The sequence below is a fragment of the Nerophis lumbriciformis genome, linkage group LG01, assembly GCF_033978685.3.
Source record: "Nerophis lumbriciformis linkage group LG01, RoL_Nlum_v2.1, whole genome shotgun sequence".
NCBI classification, from domain to species: Eukaryota; Metazoa; Chordata; class Actinopteri; order Syngnathiformes; family Syngnathidae; genus Nerophis; species Nerophis lumbriciformis.
The window spans coordinates 16,365,001-16,387,500 of NC_084548.2; the positions used below are offsets into that span (position 1 = coordinate 16,365,001).

General features: G+C 39.5%; 1 protein-coding gene across 4 annotated transcripts in view; it reads right to left on the reverse strand.

Annotated features, from left to right (window-relative positions):
* Window positions 1-22,500, reverse strand: part of LOC133616704 (TOX high mobility group box family member 2-like) — a 270,313-nt gene that overhangs the window by 212 nt on the left and 247,601 nt on the right. For all 4 annotated transcript variants that reach the window (XM_061976294.1, XM_061976286.1, XM_061976302.1 and 1 more), the window contains 4 exons: window positions 13,871-13,951; window positions 8,879-9,271; window positions 8,662-8,801; window positions 1-1,802 (listed from right to left, as the gene is read on the reverse strand). The exon at window positions 1-1,802 is cut by the window's left edge. In XM_061976294.1, the coding sequence (XP_061832278.1) occupies window positions 1,760-1,802; window positions 8,662-8,801; window positions 8,879-9,271; window positions 13,871-13,951 (657 nt within the window). In that variant the 3' untranslated portion in view covers window positions 1-1,759. The remainder of the gene's footprint in view (window positions 1,803-8,661; window positions 8,802-8,878; window positions 9,272-13,870; window positions 13,952-22,500) is intronic.

Genomic DNA, 22,500 nt, shown 5'->3' on the forward strand with positions numbered 1-22,500 from the left:
CCTTAAGAATATTTTATTGAATTTATTTTTCCTTCAATTTTTTTTTAAACCATTTCTGGGTTATTTTATGAATCAACTGTAGGGGGCACTGTATTATCATGAAAGGAGAGAGAGAGCGAGAGAGAGAGAGAGAGAGAGAGAGAGAAAGAGAGAGAGATTCTATTTCCATTCGATCTGTAATCCAACTGTGAAATTCAAAAGTAAAAGGCAGTGTGTGAGTGTGTATTTTATATTTTCTCCTCAGGTGGTTCTCTGAAAGGCTGTGCACTGCTGCATTAACTCTCAGTTTCATCATCGCACTTTAATCAAAAACAAAAATGACCGTTGGGCAGAAAAAAAAGAAAAAAGTTTCTTGATATATGATATTGATTAAATGTGATGAGGAAAAAAAGAGGTTGCAAAAAATAAAGAAGCCACGCCATCTGACCTAACGAGCCATGTGATCAAAGCAAGTTGTTGGGATTGTGTTGTTGTGAGTCAGTGACACGACACAAATACTTTCAACATTTTATTACAGACAAAAAGAAAACAAAGGAATATTTGTGACACGAAATGAAGCTAATGCTGGTCCAGTGGTAATGTACCAACAATACTTTCTGAAAATATTTCAATGACTCATGTTAGAATAATAATAATTATGAATAATAATCATAATGCACCCTGATGAGAAAAGCCAGCATGTTACTTCTTTATCAATAATAAACCAACCCAATATAATATAATGTCCATTATGTCAAAGAAAAATGCTTGGTGACATGATAGAAGTACATTTGGCAGGCTTTATACACAAAACTGAATTTTATACCCCGTCTTTAAATCCTGCTACAGTGAAAACCAAAATAGACTTTTTTTTCTTTTTTTTTTTTTAATTCTCCATAAAAGATGATAAAGATGAGTTCAACACAATTCTAAAACACCTAATAAAACTAGTCAAAACTTCAAAACCCACTGTTTTTTTTCTTTAGTTAACATTTCACATTTAGCTTTTTTTTATTTTTTTTATTCACCTGTACAAGTGGTGTTGGAGGGGATGGGGGGGCGGGGGGGCAGGGGGCGTGGCTAGGGGGTGCGGGAGGAGGGTCATAAAAGGTTGAAATCTTCGACCTCTGCAGTTCTGCAAACGTCCTGAGGTCATGTGACGACAGCTCCCCATCGTCAGGGAGACCGGATTGTCCCCCCCTCCTCTCTCTCTCTCTCTCTCTCGTATTTGGGGGAGAAGACCGTTTGAAAGCTAAATACACACATAGGAGGGGTCTGCTGGGGTTTTTTTTGGTGATATTTACAATCTCTCTGTGAGAAATAAAGAACGGAGGAAGTCCTTCATGATGGGCGTTGATGCTTTGGAAAGTACGCGCACACCTGCCGAGCCTTTCTCTTCGAGGATGCTCTGAGTTTGCCGCCCTCCTGAAAGCATCTCTAGAAATTTCAAAACCAAAGCCCGAGAGGACATTTTCTTTCCAGTAGGCTGGCATGAGCTCATAGCTCGCTGCCCCCGCGGAAAAAAAAAGAAAAAAAAAAGAAGCCAAAGTCGAGCGATAAGAGAGAGAGAAAAAAGAAAAGTGCCTCAGGCTCGTGGCCGATCTAAGTGCTTGGCAAATAGGTGAAGATGCTGGAGCAGTCTTTGGGATTTTCAAAATCCACCAGAAGTAGAAGAAGAAGAAGAAGAAAGAAAAGGAACCAAAACGGTGTTAAAGCGGATATATTGATGATGTCATGTTGGAGATCTCCCTGGAATCAAACGTGCGGAACTCTTTCAACTTCAAGTGAGGTAGAGCGGCTTGTCCCGAGCTCCCATGCCACTGCTGGACGACAGACACACACACACACACACACACACACACACACACACACACACACACACACACACACACACACACACATTTTAATACACGTAAACACTGCATGCACCATAAACACACAAATACATTCATCATTTCAATATTTCGGGCCTGAGATTACGAAAGGTGTGCGTGTACTAAAACACGTGCAACCTTGATAGCACACGCAAAGCTGATGTACTAAACGTGTGCAAAGTGGATTCATTTCTACTGTTTTTATTCATGTGCAAAATATATGCTGATTATCAAAACGCCCACAGTACTGGGAGGAAAAGATGCACGCGCAATGTGATTTATCATTTTATTCAGCGTGTTTGAAAAAGAGGCCCAAACCGACACACCATGGACACAGAACCCTCCGTCCTATGTGTACGTTTCAACATATTTGAACGGTCAGAAATAAATAATAAATATTGGACACATCTACTATTCAGCAACATCATTTGAACATTTTATAGCTTCTAAATGACTTAAAGAGGAATTGCACTTTTTTTTTGTTGCCTATCGTTCACAATCATTATGAAAGACATGACCGTGGATGTATCTTTTTTTAATGCGTTCTAAATTTTAAATACATTTGATCAAAGAGCTGCTCAATTTTGCCACCTCCATTACGGTTTTATATACAGTACATGATGTAATGTAGTAACAGGCCGGTGCGACTTATACTCCGAAAAATACAAGTTGCACCGGCATTCTTGGTGTTGGGTTTTATCAAATAAATTTCCCCCAAAAATATGTTTTTTTTCCTTCTTTATTATGCATTTTCAGCTGGTGCGACTTATACTCCGAAAAATACAGTGTGTATGTATATGTATGTGTGGGAAAAAAATCACAAGACTATTTCATCTCTACAGGCCTGTTTCATGAGGGGGGGTTCCCTCAATCATCAGGAGATTTTAATGGGAGCATTCACATACCATGGATTATATAGGGCACAGAGTGGGTGGGTACAGGCTGGTGTAGGGGCGTGGTGATTGGCTCATGTGTTACCTAGGAGGTGTTTCCGTCTGTGGCGGCATGCTGTTACAATTTCGCTGCGCTTGTTGAGGGATGACAGGTCTGGACGGTAAATAATAAACAGTTTTTCTTTCAAGCATAGGTTGCATCTTTTATTACCACTATTGTAAGGTGTGCTGGATGCAAGAATTTGCCATGTTATTGAATATTCAACATTATTGTCTTTGAGGTCCCAAATGTGTTTGCTGAGTTCTGTGGTATTCCGCAGGTTTTGGTTCCTGAAAGAAGCCTTGTGATTGTTCCATCTGGTTTTGAACTCTCCCTCGGTTAATCCTACATATGTGTCGGATGTGTTAATGTCCTTGCGTGTTACCTTAGATTGGTAGACAACTGATGTTTGTAAGCACCCCCCGTTGAGAGGGCAATCAGGTTTCTTTCGACAGTTGCAGCCTTTGTTGGTTTTGGAGTCGCTCTGTCCGGGGGCCGACGGCTCATTTGCAATTGTTTTGTTGTGGTTTGAGATGACTTGTCGTATATTGTTCATACAGCTGTAGCTCAATTTAATGTTGTTCTTGTTGAATACTTTTCTTAGGGTGTTGTCTTTGGGAAAGTGTTTGTCAATCAGATTGAGGAATTTGTGTCCAATGTTAGTTGAGACGTTTTTGCTGTATGGGGGGTTGTACCAGATGATGTCGTTTCGTTTTCTGTTCTTTTTCGGTTGGTTTCCTGGCGTGGGTTCATAGGTGAGGGTGAAATTGCTTTCATCAAGGGCTTTTTGGTACGGGGGGGTTGCTTGGTCAAATTCAGCTTTGCTAGATGACAGCATCGATAGCCTTTTATTAATTCCGGTAGGTATTCTTTTCGTGGTGGTGGGTGGGTGGTTGCTGTCATGGTGCACGTATTGGAGTGTTGTGTTGGGTTTCGTGAATGGTTGGTAGCTGTTATTTCTCAGGTTGAAAGTGACGTCAAGGAAGTTGACGGTTTGCTTGTTGGCTTCAATCGTGATCCGTAGGCCGTTCTCTTTGAAAATTTGGCATATGCGCTTCTTGGTATTCTCGCTGCTCCTTGGCGAGGCGCGACACACTGCCAGTCCGTCATCACGGTAAATACCAAGGTTCAGATTTAGGCTAGCGAGCTGGGAGAGGAGGAAACTCCCAACGAGTTCACACGTTTCTGCTCCGTCAAAACTTCCCATAGTGACGTCAAATGTTGCATTGTTCTTTTTTTGCCATGGTGTACTGTTGTGGATGAGAATGGAGTTTTTTGCGTGGATGATGATGTTTCTTTCGTTGCCTGTGATTGAGTCGTAGTCTGAGGCGAAGTCTAGTGCTTGAGTCAGTAGGTCTTGCGTGATGGAAGGGTAAAATTCTTCGATATCAAAGGAGATAAAGTTGTGCTGTTGTTTGTCTTGGATGTTGTTGAACCATTTGATTACTGCTGCTGTATTTCTCCATTGGTTGAGTGGTGTTTTGTCCTTGATTTTTGTGTTGACTCTGTCCAGGATTATTTTGCTGATTTTTCCTATTTCAGATTTAGTTGGGTTTATTAGTCGGCATGTTGGGTTATTTGCGAAGTTGGGTTTGTGGTCCTTCAATGTGATGAAGGCTTCCTTGTTGGCTGTGGCGTCCACCCTGTCCTCAATGTCCAGTTCAGCCGCGATCCTTTTATTTTCCAGGTGGATGTTCTGTAAGGTGTTGGGTTGTGCTTTTTTGTATGATTTGGTGATGCTTCTGTCCAGTAAGGTGTGATGTTCTGGTATGTCCATTCTGTAGAAGTTTGTGGTTTTATCAGCAGCTATGATGAGGTTGTTTACTTTCTTGATGCGCTCCTTGTCATTTTTCAGCTTGGTGAGGAGTGGGTTGCGGATTGGCTTGAATTTGACTGATTGTATCATTTTGAGCATGTCGTTCTCAAAATCCTTTAGTTCCTCAACTGTGGGTGGGTTCTTGGTAGATTTGAATCCGTAAGTTTTCTTTTGCGTTCCTTTTGTTTCAGGGTGGAGGAAAAAATGTGCTTTCCACCGCATCCTTCTTAGGAAGTGTTCCGTTTTTTCTATGAGCCTTAGCTTGTAGTCATTCTGCGCGGGTATGGGAATGTTCTTCGTGGAGTAGTCGATGTTGAATTTTTCCATTTCTGATCGTCGTACAGTGCTCAACAAATGTCAATTTGGAGCGGAGTATATGTCTTAATAAGGTTATCCAAAAAATAGTGCTCGATACCGTAGTAGAGCGCAATATATGTATGTGTGGGAAAAAAATCACAAGACTATTTCATCTCTACAGGCCTGTTTCATGAGGGGGGGTTCCCTCAATCATCAGGAGATTTTAATGGGAGCATTCACATACCATGGATTATATAGGGCACAGAGTGGGTGGGTACAGGCTGGTGTAGGGGCGTGGTGATTGGCTCATGTGTTACCTAGAAGGTGTTTCCGTCTGTGGCGGCATGCTGTTACAATTTCGCTGCGCTTGTTGAGGGATGACAGGTCTGGACGGTAAATAATAAACAGTTTTTCTTTCAAGCATAGGTTGCATCTTTTATTACCACGGTGTGTATATATATATATATATATATATATATATATATGTATATGTATATATAAATATATTATATATATATATATATATATATATATATATATATAAAATGCATAATAAAGACGGAAAAAAACCATATATTTTTTGGGGAAATTTATTTGATAAAACCCAAGAATAGACATTTGAAAGGCAATTTAAAATAAATAAAGAATAGTGAACAACAGGCTGAATAAGTGTACGTTATATGAGGCATAAATAACCAACTGAGAACGTGCCTGGTATGTTAACGTAACATATTATGGTAAGAGTCATTCAAATAATTATAACATATAGAACATGCTATACGTTTACCAAACAATCTGTCACTCCTAATCGCTAAATCCCATGAAATCATATACGTCTAGTCTCTTACGTGAATGAGCTAAATAATATTATTTGATATTTTACGGTAATGTGTTAATATTTTTACACATAAGTCGCTCCTGAGTATAAGTCGCACCCCCCGTCCAAACTATGAAAAAAACTGTGACTTATAGTCCGAAAAATACGGTATATGATTTGCCTGAGAAGCTGGACAGGAAAAAAATAATCAAAAGGAGACACTGAGAGTAACAAGCGGTAGAAAATGGATTAGAAAGGACAGATTTAAAAAAAACATTTTTAAAAATTAAATTATCTTTTTATTTTTATCTTGCCTCTTCCCGCGGGCCGTAGTTTGGACGATGGCGGGCCGTAGTTTGGCGACCCCCGATTTAAGCAATGCGCTTCAAAGAACATCAAACGTGTTCTGACTCGGGCGCCATCCCAACTACAACATGGGCGCCAAGCCGGCGACTCCCGGCTCGTAGCAGCAGCGAGTTTCAGGTGTGAGACAAAACAAGGACCCTCTTGTAGCCGCTTGACTAGCTTGATTGGATAAGGCAGAGAGTGCTAAACGAAACAGGGAAAGTTAATTGGATGTCAAGGCTGGTAATGGCGTTGTTCTGCTGCTGCGTGTCACTTTCAAGGAGGTGCCTTGCTTTAACAGGGAAATGGGCGCGTGTGATTAATGGAGTTTTAATAGTGTGGCCGTCAAGTGATTACGGCGACTCTTTTGGAAAATGAAAAAAATGCCAAATCTCAGCAAGCAAACTACACTGCAAAAACTGTACTCTAAGTAAGATTAAATATCTCAAATAAGGGTGATATTTGCTTATTTTCTGTCTGATAAGATAATTCTTCTCACTAAGCAGATTTTATGTTAGAGTGTTTTCCTTGTTTTAAGTGTTTTGGTCCTAAATGATCTCAGTAAGATATTACAGCTTGTTGCTGAGATTTGATGACCTATATTGAGTAAAACATGCTTAATACTAGAATATCAACTGTTGCAAAGCTGTGTCATCAACACTCACAAGTAGGGATGTCCGATAATGGCTTTTTGCCGATATCCGATATTCCGATATTGTCCAACTCTTTCATTACCGATACCGATATCAACCGATATATACAGTCGTGGAATTAACACATTATTATGCCCAATTTGGACAACCAGGTATGGTGAAGATAAGGTACTTTTAATTTTTTTTTTATAAAATAGGATAAATAAATTAAAAACATTTTCTTGAATAAAAAAAAGAAAGTAAAACAATATAAAAACAGTGACATAGAAACTATTAATTAATGAAAATTAGTAAAATTAACTGTTAAAGGTTAGTACTATTAGTGGACCAGCGGCACGCACAATCATGTGTGCTTACGGACTGTATCCCTTGCAGACTGTATTGATATATATTGATATATAATGTAGGAACCAGAATATTAATAACGGAAAGAAACAACCCTTTTGTGTGAATGAGTGTAAATGGGGGAGGGAGATTTTTTGGGTTGGTGCACTAATTGTAAGTGTAACTTGTGTTTTTTTTTATGTTGATTTAATAAAAAAAATAAAAAAATAAAAAAACCTGATACCAATAATAAAAAAAACGATATCGATAATTTCCGATATTACATTTTAACGCATTTATCGGCCGATATTATTGGGCATCTCTACTCACAAGTATAAAACTGCTTTTTCAAAGTAAGAATTTCTTATTTCAAGCATGAAATAAAAAATCATGACTTTGACACAATTGTGTCTCATAATTAAAACAGATGACAGCCAAATGGACTTTGCTGTTTTATTTTCAATTAAACAATAGAACATTCTGTACTAATATAGTGTAGTACGGTTGACACAGTACAGCAAACTGACAGTTAATATTTAAACATTTTAACATGTGACAATTCAAACAATTTTGAACAGAAATAGTTCAAAAGGATTCTCTATTCATTCAATACATAGGATTTCAGCAGGATCTACCCCAGTCTGCTGACATGCAAGCAGAGTAGTAGATTTTTGTAAAAAGCTTTTATAATTGTAAAGGACAATGTTTTATCAACTGATTGCAATAATGTAAATTTGTTTTAACTATTAAATGAACCAAAAATATGACTTATTTTATCTTTGTGAAAATATTGGACACAGTGTGTTGTCAAGCTTATGAGATGCGATGCAAGTGTAAGCAACTGTGACACTATTGTTCTTTTTTTAATTTTTTTTTATAAATGTCTAATGATAATGTCAATGAGGGATTTTTAATCACTGCTATGTTGAAATTGTAACTAATATTGATACTGTTGTTGATAATATTCATTTTTGTTTCACTACTTTTGGTTTGTTCTGTGTCGTGTTTGTGTCTCCTCTCAATTGCTCTGTTTATTGCAGTTCTGAGTGTTGCTGGGTCGGGTTTGGTTTTGGAATTGGATTGCATTGTTATGGTATTGCTGTGTATTGTTTTGTTGGATTGATTAATTAAAAAAATAAATAAATAATAATAATAATTTAAAAAAAAAGTATATATATATATATATATATATATATATATATATATATATATATATATATATATAATTGACTGAAAGAGCACGCACTTGGCGCGATGATGTCATGTTATCAGTAGGAAAATGCAAGAAATGTAATGCCGAGCTCATATCATTATGTCAAGATAATGGCACTAGCATTTACTTAATTTAAGAATATTTTTCAACATATTGAGCAAAAAGGTCTCATATTTGTTTTTTCTACCAAGAAAAGTGCACTTGTTATTAGTGAGAATATACGTATTTGAAGGTATTTTGGGCTTCATTGAGGTTAGCTAATTTGACTTGTTTTGGAAAGTCTTGACAAGCCAAATTTTCTTGTTTTAGTGGCAGATCACTTTGCTTAGTTCAAGTAAAATACCCCTAATTTTTGTATTTTTTTTCTTGTTTTTGAACACTGACTTTTTGCAGTGTTGTGTGGAGCTCACCTGCAATGGTTGGGTCCACAGTCCCTGTTGCAGTATTCACTGTCCCAGTCAGGGTTCTGGCCATGCACTGGGTTGGGGGCTCCTGGAGACTGGGAGCCCCCAACACTGTTCTGGTAGTCAGCCTGAATGTGGGAAAACCCCTGAAGGAGAGAAGGAACGTTATCAAGGAAAACATGGATGCGAAGACCCCCGCGCTGACCCCTGCACACACACACACCTGTTGGCCGAGAGGAGGGGAATGCAAAGGCGCCTGGAGCCCCATTTGGTGTGAGATGATTGGCTGCGACTGCTGCATGCGGATTGGCTGGTTGAGCAGGGGGCTCTGGTGCAGGGAGAGCTGGGCGTGGGGGTGAAGGGGTGGGCTGATCTGGAAGGGGGAAGGGGGCGAGGCACTCATGCTGGGTGGCAGCATCTGCGATTGGCTGAGGGTGGAGGCCAGGCTGTGGCGCGGCGGTCCGGCGTAGCTCTGGAGGTCCGACAGGGGGAAGGAGCCCGACGGGCCCAGGTAGGGTGAGGAGGGCTGGGGGCTGTACAGAGCCTGCTTTGGGGGCAGCATGTGGGAGGGCTGGTTTGTCTGCTGGGCACTTTTTGGCTCTGGATCATTATATGTCTGTGGATTTCAAACACATATTCAATATCATTATTTTGTTACGGCGCAAAACCTTAAAGTCGGTTCTTTATTCAGGCACAGGTTTGATTGTGCAACAAATACACTCACCAACAATGCACATTTACATACCTTTCAGTAAGATTTAAAGCTACATGACATGTTCTTAATAATATTATTAAAGATAATAAAAAATAGAGTAACAATATGGTATATAACCAAGTATGAAAAACATGTGCTGTGTACTACATTTAAATGTTAAGTGTTTGTTAAAAAGTCCATCAACCAGTCCTTATGTGAGACGTCTTCCTCTTTTCTGTGAGTTCTAAATAGTAAAAAAAAACAAGAACTGCTAGTAGGAGGCAGCGAACAATGCGGGTAATGGGGAGTGATCCTGGCCACCTAAAAAGAAAACCCCCAAATTGCCAACAACATCCATTTACATGCATATTGACCAAGCAATAGCAACATTGTTATTGTAAGAGCTAACACAGAGGAACTACTTTTCCGGCGTAGTAACACAGCGCCTTGTTCACAGAGATACTCTAAACTGTTCCTCCGACCACGAGCGAGAAGTAAGGTACTGCAGCAACTTGGCAGCTGCTGAATCGCCTCTGAGTTTGAAAGAGCTAATGCTAGATTATAAATCATGCCTTGCGCCTGTGCAGCGGCCATAAATCGAGAAGGTAATCAGTTATAACAATTCCACACATTAACAAATCAAATTAAATCAGTGGATCCCGACTTAGGCCTGAAGACTAAGCAAGATGATAGTTTGTTCTTAGTATTTTCTACCAGAGGATTATGATGAATTTACCAGCTCAACTGGGAGCACATGTATTGTGCTGAAAGATACAACCATCCCATCAATCGGCATCCGAGTGTGAGCGGGCATTGTAAGCGACTATTTTGTTATGTTGTCGATCAACCGTACAGCACTAGTGCTGCATAGTAACGCTAGGACAATGTATAAATGTTTCTCTATAGCATCCGGCTTCTTAAACTTGTAACCCATCCTCCGTATATTCAGGCTCAAAAAGATAATAATGGAATACTGGATCTTTGTTTTGTCACAAAGTCTGCCATGATTAGTGCTGGCAAACAGAACACGGTCTTGATGCTCGGAAGTAGCGGTCGTCGCTATGCGCTCCTTGAAATCAATGCGCCCAGGAAATGCATGAAAGCTTAAAATGATACTGTAAATATTACATGTTATCATGTACATTACATATCTTACTACATTACATATACACTTAGAACATGTATATAAAACCATGTTGGGTGTTTTTGGATGTTTTTTAGAGGGCTCTATAGACCGAATAGGTCAATCTTCATTACCGGTATTGTTAGCCGCCTCTTTCTTGCAGTTGTTCACTGTTTAGAACTCACTTCTTGCCGTTCTAGTCTCGCATGGGGATTTTGAATGATGTGCACAACTTGCAAAAAAGTGTCCACAAGGAATGTGGTATTTTCATGGGTGCTAGAAAGACTACCGTATTTTTCGGACTATAAGTCACAGTTTTTTTCATAGTTTGGCCGGGGGTGCGACTTATACTCAGGAGCGACTTATGTGCGAAATTATTAACACATTACCGTAAAAATATCAAATAATATTATTTAGCTCATTCACGTAAGAGACTAGACGTATAAGATTTCATGGGATTTAGCGATTAGGAGTGACAGATTGTTTGGTAAATGTATAGTATGTTCTATATGTTATAGTTATTTGAATGACTCTTACCATAATATGTTAAGTTAACATACCAGGCACCTTCTCAGTTGGTTATTTATGCCTTATATAACGTACACTTATTCAGCCTGTTGTTCACTATTCTTTATTTATTTTAAATTGCCTTTCAAATGTCTATTCTTGGTGTTGGGTTTTATCAAATAAATTTCCCCCAAAAATGCGACTTATACTCCAGTGCGACTTATATATGTTTTTTTCCTTCTTTATTATGCATTTTCGGCCGGTGCAACTTATACTCCGGAGCGACTTATAGTCCGAAAAATACGGTAAACTGTGGTTTGCACTACATCACCTGTTTGTATAATTGTGCCCCCTCATGCCAGCAACAAAAATACTAGAAGCATTTCTCAACACATCGTCATAAATATCGACTCCATGCGGTGTTAAAGGCCTACTGAAACCCACTACTACCGACCACGCAGTCTGATAGTTTATATATCAATGATGAAATCTTAACATTGCAACACATGCCAATACGGCTGGGTTAGCTTACTAAAGTGCAATTTTAAATTTTGCGCAAAATATCCTGCTGAAAACGTCTCGGTATGATGACGCCGGCACGTGACGTCACGGATTGTAGCGGACATTTTGGGACAGCATGGTGGCCAGCTATTAAGTCGTCTGTTTTCATCGCAAAATTCCACAGTATTCTGGACATCTGTGTTGGTGAATCTTTTGCAATTTGTTCAATGAACAATGGAGACAGCAAAGAAGAAAGCTGTAGGTGGGAAGCGGTGTATTGCGGCAGGTGTTGTGCCGGATAACGCACCCCCGCCGTAGAATGCACCCCCTGACTGGTGTGCCGGATAACACAGCCGGAGTTTCATTGTTTACATTCCCGGAAGATGACAGTCAAGCTTTACCATTGGCCTGTGGAGAAGTGGGACAACAGAGACTCTTACCAGGAGGACTTTGAGTTGGATACGCAGACGCGGTACCGTGAGTACGCATGCAGCTGCGGCTTCCAAACATTTGATCGCTTACCCGTACGTGCGTGCCGCTATGTGCATGTCACGTACGTAACTTTGGGGACTTTGGGGAAATATATGTTCTGTATGAACTTTGGGGAGGTGAACGGTACTTTGGGCTGTGGGATTGAGTGTGTTGTGCAGGTGTTTGAGTTGTATTGGCGGGTTATATGGACGGGAGGGGGGAGGTGTTTGTTATGCGGGATTAATTTGTGGCATATTAAATATAAGCCTTGTTGTGTTGTGGCTAATAGAGTATATATATGTCTTGTGTTTATTTACTGTTTTAGTCATTCCCAGCTGAATATCAGGTCCCACCCGCCTCTCACAGCATCTTCCCTATCTGAATCGCTCCCACTGCCCTCTAGTCCTTCACTCTCACTTTCCTCATCCACGAATCTTTCATCCTTGCTCAAATTAATGGGGAAATCGTCTTTTTCTCGGTCCGAATCGCTCTCGCTGCTGGTAGCCATGATTGTAAACAATGTGCAGATGTGAGGAGCTCCACAACCGGTGACGTCACGCGCATATCGTCTGCTACTTCCGGTAGAGGCAAGGCTTTTTTATCAGCGACCAAAAGTTGCGAACTTTATCGTCGATGTTCTCTACTAAATCCTTTCAGCAAAAATATGGCAATATCGCGAAATGATCAAGTATGACACATAGAACGGACCTGCTATCCCCGTTTAAATAAGAAAATCGCATTTCAGTAGGCCTTTAAAGCCTTTGTATGTTGTATTACGCCTTATCATACTGTGGAAGGCTACCTAATAAAGTGGCCAGTGAGCGCTCCTTATTCTTTGAAATAACAAAATCATGGAAGTCATCATGTTGAATAACCATGGTGGATACTCAGTTTGGGAAACTTGCTCCGTTATGTAACGAAACCTATTTTCCCCAATCGATTTTATTCAACATCCCCTCAAGCCCGCAAGTTGATGAATGAACGAGCGGATAAGGTTTGATGTTTTGCAAGGGCTGCACAGTGAGAAGTCACGCAAACCCCCGACAAACAAAACAAACAAACACGCCCGAACTTAAGTGGACTTGACCTTTCCTATTGTGACCACTATGAGCCGGGCGCCCGACTTCCGGCCAGGGCTGCCCTTCTATGTGCGCTGCTATGATGAGCTGTCACACTGCTCATCTGCAACCATCAGTGTTGATTAGAAAGTAATGGAGCCCATTTGTATGAATAGATGTGAGGCTGTGGTAATGATCAATAGACACCTTGACAGATAGATGGGAGAGGGACACACACACACACACACACACACACACACACACACACACGCAGGAACCCAGGCAGAGAAATGAGGCTGTTTGCTTGCAGAACAAATGGAATGACAAAAGGAATCTTCCAGGCACTATGTTGTGTGTTGTTAATACAAGGCGGCACTAAACAATGCAATCCTCAGCCCTTCTTCTCCTTCTTTCTTTATTCCGCTGCTGCTCCATTTCTGCGACTCATTCCTGGGGCTCTGCCCCAAATTAACAGGAAGTGATTAGGAAGAAGAAAAAAAAAAAAAAAGCAGAAATAACAATCAAGGGTTGAAACCCAGGTGCCTATTGACAACCTCATACCAGAGAGTAATGTGGGTTATAAGCTCCATCCATCATAGTTGTTCTGGCCATATGCTCGCACCATGATTGGTTGACCCTCCCCCAGTGCTTCGGCACAGCATCTACTACACCCACCCCCCATTTTACATCCACACCCTATGGAAATCAGGTATTGTTCCATATATATGGCTGGTTCTTTTTCTACATCTAATGCCCACCAGCCCCTCCCGCCTCCATCTCCACCACGGAGGCCCCTCCCAGCCCATTAGTCGGGCTTTTCCATCCAATCCATCATCAGCGTCAGTGTGTCATAAGCTTTACCTTGGAAACCAGGCTTGCTCTGTACGCCGCCAAGGCTTTCAGGTACTCCTTCTTTGCCGCCTCAGTTTTCCTCTTGTAACCCTAGAAAAAGGTAGAACATCAACACACGCGGCGTCAGGTGAGACGAGGTGGCGGCTCCCGTTCCAGTATTCACACACACACACACACACACACACACACACACACACACACACACACACACACACACACACACACACACACACACACACACACACACACACACACACACACACACACACATCCTTAATGTCGCTCTTTCCATCAGAGCCAATGGCACAGAACACGTTTATTTCCTCATTGCGGCACCACTAATACTCCCTCATCTCAATGTGCCGCGCTCTATTGTAGGAACACATCATTTCCATTCCAATCCACCCCGAGAAATGAAGTGGAACTACTTTCTTTGGCTCCCATCAGCACACTGACATTAGAGACTGGCGACAGTAGACCAGCTTGCTGGTGCAGTACAGTATGTAAGGAGGGACTTTGCATTAAAAACTGCCTTCCTTGTTATGGCTGCGACAACAGGTCATTTGCTACTAAAGACAGGGGCTTTGTGAAAATTACGGGATTTTAAAATGTGTGCCGAGCTAGGATGCAGCAGATTAATGTCATCAGAACAGTAATACAAACATTGTGCATAATTGGACAGTGCCGTCATACAAACCCCGTTTCCATATGAGTTGGGAAATTGTGTTAGATGTAAATATAAACAGAATACAATGATTTGCAAATCATTTTCAACCCATATTCAGTTGAATATGCTACAAAGACAACATATTTGATGTTCAAACTGATAAACAATTTTTTTTTTGCAAATAATCATTAACTTTAGAATTTGATGCCAGCAACACGTGACAAAGAAGTTGGGAAAGGTGGCAATAAATACTGATAAAGTTGAGGAATGCTCATCAAACACTTATTTGGAACATCCCACAGGTGAACAGGCAAATTGGGAACAGGTGGGTGCCATGATTGGGTATAAAAGTAGATTCCATGAAATGCTCAGTCATTCACAAACAAGGATGGAGCGAGGGTCACCACTTTGTCAACAAATGCGTGAGCAAATTGTTGAACAGTTTAAGAAAAACCTTTCTCAACCAGCTATTGCAAGGAATTTAGGGATTTCACCATCTACGGTCCGTAATATCATCAAAGGGTTCAGAGAATCTGGAGAAATCACTACACATAAGCAGCTAAGCCCGTGACCTTGGATGCCTCAGGCTGCACTGCATCAACAAGTGACATCAGTGTGTAAAGGATATCACCACATGGGCTCAGGAACACTTCAGAAACCCACTGTCAGTAACTACAGTTGGTCGCTACATCTGTGAGTGCAAGTTAAAACTCTCTTATGCAAGGCAAAAACCGTTTATCAATAACACCGTCGGCTTCGCTGGGCCTGAGCTCATCTAAGATGGACTGATACAAAGTGGAAAAGTGTTCTGTGGTCTGACGAGTCCACATTTCAAATTGTTTTTGGAAACTGTGGACGTTGTGTCCTCCGGACCAAAGAGGAAAACAACCATCCGGATTGTTATAGGCCCAGAGTTGAAAAGCCAGCATCTGTGATGGTATGGGGGTGTATTAGTGCCCAAGACATGGGTAACTTACACATCTGTGAAGGCGCCATTAATGCTGAAAGGTACATACAGGTTTTGGAGCAACATATGTTGCCATCCAAGCAACGTTACCATGGACGCCCCTGCTTATTTCAGCAAGACAATGCCAAGCCACGTGTTACATCAATGTGGCTTCATAGTAAAAGAGTGCGGGTACTAGACTGGCCTGCCTGTAGTCCAGACCTGTCTCCCATTGAAAATGTGTGGCGCATTATGAAGCCTAAAATACCACAACGGAGACCCCCGGACTGTTGAACAACTTAAGCTGTACATCAAGCAAGAATGGGAAATAATTCTACCTGAGAAGCTTAAAAAATGTGTCTCCTCAGTTCCCAAACGTTTACTGAGTGTTGTTAAAAGGAAAGGCCATGTAACACAGTGGTGAACATGCCCTTTCCCAACTACTTTACAGAGATCATTCTTGCGACTACTCGGCTGCAGAAGAAGTGACAACAAGCAGCAACAGTTAGCAGCGATCGTTTATTTTTTCCTCTTGCCTGGACTATTAACATGAAGGATTACATATCTAAAATAAAAGTTTTCTAAACTGGACTTTCAATCGAAGCAGGAGGTAATACTTAAAGGAAGATCTCCATCGAGACAGAGAGACTTTTAAAACTGAAGAAAGATAAGGAAGACTTCTATAAACAAATTAGCGATGCTTTTGTTCAGAAGGAGCGGCGCGTGGACTTCATTTATAAGTAAAGATAAGACCATAATAACGTTTTTTTTTTAAATTAAATGTGCTTTTTTGTGTGCTACAGTTTGTATGTGTAAAGTTAAAGTTAAGTTAAAGTACCAATGATTGTCACACACACTAGGTGTGGTGAAATTTGTCCTCTGCATTTGACCCATCCTCTTGATCACCACTTGGGAGGTGAGGGGAGCAGTGGGCAGCAGCGGCGCCGCGCCCGGGAATCATTTTTTGTGATTGAACCCCCAATTTCAACCCTTGATGCGGAGTGCCAAGCAGGGAAGAATGCTGGTATGAGCTTTTAAACATAACCCGTTAACTGCTGCCAATCAAATGGTGAATAAGATACTCTTTAGGGTTCATATGTTTGTAAATCTGACTGTGATGAAGTCAGTGCCTCACCAGCCATGAACCTCACCGCACGTCACTGCATTTAAAACACTTCCCTGTGGTCCATATCGGCTGCAAAGGTGCTCAATTGTAATACACTTTTCCACCACTTGTGGCAGTAATGACATTCTCAAACAAACAGAACAAATCTGGAGCTAGAGTCATAGAGAAGTTTCTTAAGTGCAAAAAATATGACTACAGTGGTGAAGCTGTATTTTCATTTGCATTTATTTAGTTAGTATTTATTTATTTCAGAACTGCGCAAGCCCCAGCTTACATTAAAGATCTCCTGGACCAACCCACCAGCTCCAGGCTTGGTCGTTGCCTTAGATAGACAACCAGATGACCCTGAAGGTCCCACGGTCAAACCCAGTGACAAAGGGAGACCGTGCTTTCTCAGTGATGGCACCTAGGCTATGGAATAAGCTCCCTCTGAATATTAAGTCCGCCACCACTCTGGACTCTTTTAGAGCACAGCTTAAAACTCACCTCTTTACCGCAGATGACTTTTGATTTATGTGTTCATTGTGAGTCTTGAATGTTTAGTTTAGATTCCTTTGTGTGTCTCAGTCTCTGTTTCTGATTTTTATTTTTATTTATTTATTTATTTTTTTGTTTCTCCACTCGGGCTGCGCCCCGGGCTGATGTAACCATTGGTTGGGGGGCGCATAATAAATGAAAATAACATAACAAAACATAACATAACATAACATAACATAACATAACATAACATAACATAACATAACAATTGCATGTAAATGTCCCTTCTTATGCAGTGTATTTCATTAGTACTTATTTTTGTAATCAGCCTGACCTTAACATTGATAATAATTCATAGTGATTCACACATTTCCTATCACTTGACAAGGTTTATCCAATTAAACTGTAAGTAGATTGGATTTAATCATTGCATACGATTAAATTCAAGAGTAAGATTACTATTTCAGTGTTCATATTTAAGTGGGACCCGGGCCTGTCTGTAGTGGAAAAGTTGGGCATTGAGGTTAAAAAGGTTAAGAACCCCTGGTCTAGATAGTATGTGTTGGAAATGTTTTAGTGTAAATTTTACTCGACAATCACTTTTTTCAGTCTGCAAGATGTTCTATTCTGGAGGCGTTCCCAATTTGCAAATGAAACCACTCCCCCATTTCTCTAAAAATATCATAATTTACTTTTGAAAATGCACACTGTTTAAAAATATATCATGAAGTCATCACACCTATTTTTTTTTTCAAGACACAATGGAAAATAAACTTCATAATGGTGTGTTAGAAATATTTTTTTTTAGATATGTTTAAGAACAACAAAAAAAGTAATGAAAAGAAAATAATAACAACATAGCGATGAGTTACGAACATGTATATAGTTACATCACATGTTTACAGTTTCACTTTCTAACATGTCCGAAAAGGAGTAGGAAGAAGCACAGCTACGTACCATTTTCCATGTAGAAATTATTTCTAACACAATTGTTCACTTCCTTTTTCAATCTTTAACACAACAAAGACATGAATAAATAAATGAATATCAATACAGTTCGCATGAATAGATAGTTAAATTACTAATTGGTAGAGATGTCCGATAATATCGGCCTGCCGATATTATCGGCCGATAAATGCGTTAAAATGTAATATCAGAAATTATCGGTATCGTTTTTTTAATTATCTGTATCGTTTTTTTTTCTTTTTTTTAAAATTAAATCAACATAAAAAACACAAGATACACTTACAATTAGTGCACCAACCCAAAAAACCTTCCTCCCCCATTTACACTCATTCACACTCACTCACACAAAAGGGTTGTTTCTTTCTGTTATTAATATTCTGGTTCCTACATTATATATCAATATATATCAATACAGTCTGCAAGGGATACAGTCCGTAAGCACACATGATTGTGCGTGCTGCTGGTCCACTAATAGTACTAACCTTTAACAGTTAATTTTACTCATTTTCATTAATTACTAGTTTCTATGTAACTGTTTTTATATTGTTTTACTTTCTTTTTTATTCAAGAAAATGTTTTTAATTTATTTATCTTATTTTATTTTATATATTTTTTTTAAAAGTACCTTATCTTCACCATACTTGGTTGTCCAAATTAGGCATAATAATGTGTTAATTCCACGACTGTATATATCGGTTGATATCGGTATCGGTATTTAAAGAGTTGGACAATATCGGAATATCGGATATCGGCAAAAAGCCATTATCGGACATCCCTACTAATTGGTTCACATTATTTACTGAATAAGTGAGAGATTTTGTGTTATTCATCAATACAGTTGAAGATAATTATCAGTATTCCTCTTCCTTGTACTTTGTAAGGACTTTGTGTTTGAACAGTTTCTTAAACTGGATCATATCAGGACTGTACATTGTTTGACTTCTTTGCTTAATCCATTCCATAATTTAATTCTACATACCAAAAGGGACCAGCGGTAGAAAATGGATGGATGGATACTGAAATGCTCGAGATCTTAAGTGTTGTATGTGCATACAAATGTTATATTTCTCCTTTTTGTTGAGAAGAATTGTGGCACATTCTTGAGTAGCAGGTTATAGTTTGCTTTGTGCATAATTTTAGCTGTTTGCAAATGGACCAAATCATTGAATTTGATTACATTACCGTATTTTTCGGACTTTAAGAGGCCGTTTTTTTCATAGTTTGGCCGGGCTCCAGTGCGACTTATATATGTTTTTTTCCTTTTTTATTATGCATTTTCGGCAGGTGCGACTTATACTCCGGTGCGACTTATATTCCGAAAAATACGGTACATTAAAAACATTCACTCGGTCACAACATTAGATACACCTGCACACGCTCCGGTCGATTCCGACCTGCATAAAAAAAAGCGGCTTTTTGCAGCATTTATTTCACTACGTGTTTTAGATGAAAATAATATATATATATATATCTAACCTTTTTTGTGTTATCTTACAGCTTGATGTAGAGGGGAAGGAGCGTATAAGCACTTATAACAAGTATGTGCACCTTGTCAGTCAGAAAACATGGGTGTATACATTTTTTTTTAAATAAAATAAAAACACAAAAAAGTAATAATTTAACAGCTTAGACATCCATCCATCCATTTTCTACCGCTTGTGCCTTTTGGGGTCGCATTCTAAGGAAAAATAAACCAACATGCTTTCAAATGTTTTTGTGCGACCCTAGAATACAGGACATAGTCCTTCTGAGTAAAGAATAATATAATTTCCTAAAAGCAACCTTTAATCATGACATGGAGCAAAAGAAGCCGGCAGTTATGAGTTTGGATTTAAATGCCCTCAAGGCAAAAACATCATGACCTCCTTCTACTTACTGGGATGATGTCGAATAGCGACCACAGAAAAAGGCTGCTTTTCATGGAAATGGGAATTGTCAAGATGCCCTTCAGATAAACAAAAGGACGAGGTGAACTAATTTCTTATTCTTGAACAGGATCAAAAATATAAAGACCGTGGAGAAGAATCTAGGTTAGTTGCACTGGAGGGACACGACGGGGAAGTTGGATTTCCACCACTAAACCTGTTTATTTTTGAGAAATTGTACAATTAACACACCTTTGCATACAACTGAACGGTGCAGGTGTGTTTTACTGCGTGCATATGTGTATACTAGGGGTGTGCCAGATTGAAGCCTGATATTTTTTATTTAGAGAAAAAAGCTGGTTTGCAGAACACAGTCAGAATTCGTATTTTTATCAGTTTTTTAATGGTCACAAGAATATCTGTCTGGCCGTGCGTGAAGGATTGAAGTGCTTTGCCAAAAAACAAACTCAAGCTCAATAGTGCAAAGCTCACGAGTAATCACAATTAAGTAGAATACATTTTTGATCTATTTTAATCATGTTTAATTTTGCATGAGCAAAAAGAGTCAAGAAAAAAGGCAATATATTTGCATTAATGTGCTTATTAAACACATTCAACATCATATTCATGTTAATAAAAAATGGTCTGTTTATTAAAGTGCACCTGTTACCTTTTATGTTATTCATTTTAAGACGAAGTGTGCATTATACTTTACTTGTTTTTTGGTGTAAAGTACTCAAATTCCCCATAACGACAGCCAATGTGCTGTTTATTTAACGTTGTAGATATTGACTTGTTTGCTTCATTTGCACATGTGCGATGGACAAACTACCTAAAGTGCGTTGCCAGAGACATTTCAGGGATTTTGAGACATTCTGCAGTGCAGATGGGGTAATTGTGTTCAAATTTTCAATCAGATTAATAATGATGATGGATTGTTTATACATATATGTCTGGGGACTACAGGAGGAAATTAGCCTTTGGCTAAAACCTGACATATTATATATATATATATATATATATATATATATATATATATATATATATATATATATATATATATATATATATATATATATATATCTATATCTATGTTCAAAATATGTGCTATCCCGAGTTTAAATAAAGAATAATAGACCTACAATATGTACATACACATACAGTATGCATAGTGTATGCACAGTATACATATATACCTCCCATAATATCCAGAACTGGCCTGTAAAACGTCCAGCTTCATTAAGTTTGACTGTTTTACTGCTGCTGTCGCTCTAAAGCGGCTCCCCTTGCCCTTCTCCTTCTGTCTTCAGCGGGTAGGATTAAATTTAGAGAGAAAATCATTTTAACGAGAGTCAGGGGAACGGGGAGGGGGGGGGGGAGGGGTAAACGGGTAGATTATCTTTAGAAAGAGGAAAAACTTGCTCATTAAGGTGAGTGCTATCTCACAGCAATGTGCTGGTAATTACACAATGGATAATGCAAAACTCATATGCACCATCTTCTGGTGTAACGCATTCTCAGGAGAACTATGGAAATGTCCGATGATAAGAAAGGCATTGAGTAATTGCAATTACTTGAAAATGTGTCTTTTATTATAAATGAATAATATGAAAATTAAATGGTGTAACCCTAACCTCTCAGCGTCGACTAATCTACAGTGACTTGATGCGCATATGAAAGGAAAAATGCAATAAAGTGCTTGACTCTGAGTAGAATTTCCAGCTAAATTCCCATGAGAAACCACCAGCATGATTGTTTGCAGATGGCTCTTTTTATGTCCATTCTATATGGCACAACACAGCCTCAATGTCGTTCACATACAAGTGAACTGTAGCCCAAAGTGATAAAAAAAGGTTTCTTGATTACATTCCTTTAGCTGAGCTGTAGTTCAGCCAACATTTTCACACTATTGGAAGATGTTCTTTAATAATGCACACCACCGTATAGTAAGCTTGGACAAGATTTAAAAAAATTAATAAAATAAAAATAAATTGTAGATTTTTAGGAATGTGGTATATGTTAGTACATACCACCGTTTATCAACAACACCCAGAAACGCCGTCGGCTTTGCTGGGCCTGAGCTCATCTAAGATGGACTGATACAAAGTGGAAAAGTGTTCTGTGGTCTGACGAGTCCACATTTCAAATAGTTTTTGGAAACTGTGGACGTCGTGTCCTCCGGACCAAAGAGGAAAAGAACCACCCGGATTGTTATAGGCGCAAAGTTGAAAAGCCAGCATCTGTGATGGTATGGGGGTGTATCAGTGCCCAAGACATGGGTAACCTACACATCTGTGAAGGCGCCATTAATGCTGAAAGGTACATACAGGTTTTGGAGCAACATATGTTGCCATCCAAGCAACGTTACCATGGACGCCCCTGCTTATTTCAGCAAGACAATGCCAAGCCACGTGTTACATCAACGTGGCTTCATAGTAAAAGAGTGCGGGTACTAGACTGGCCTGCCTGTAGTCCAGACCTGTCTCCCATTGAAAATGTGTGGCGCATTATGAAGCCTAAAATACCACAACGGAGACCCCCGGACTGTTGAACAACTTAAGCTGTACATCAAGCAAGAATGGGAAAGAATTC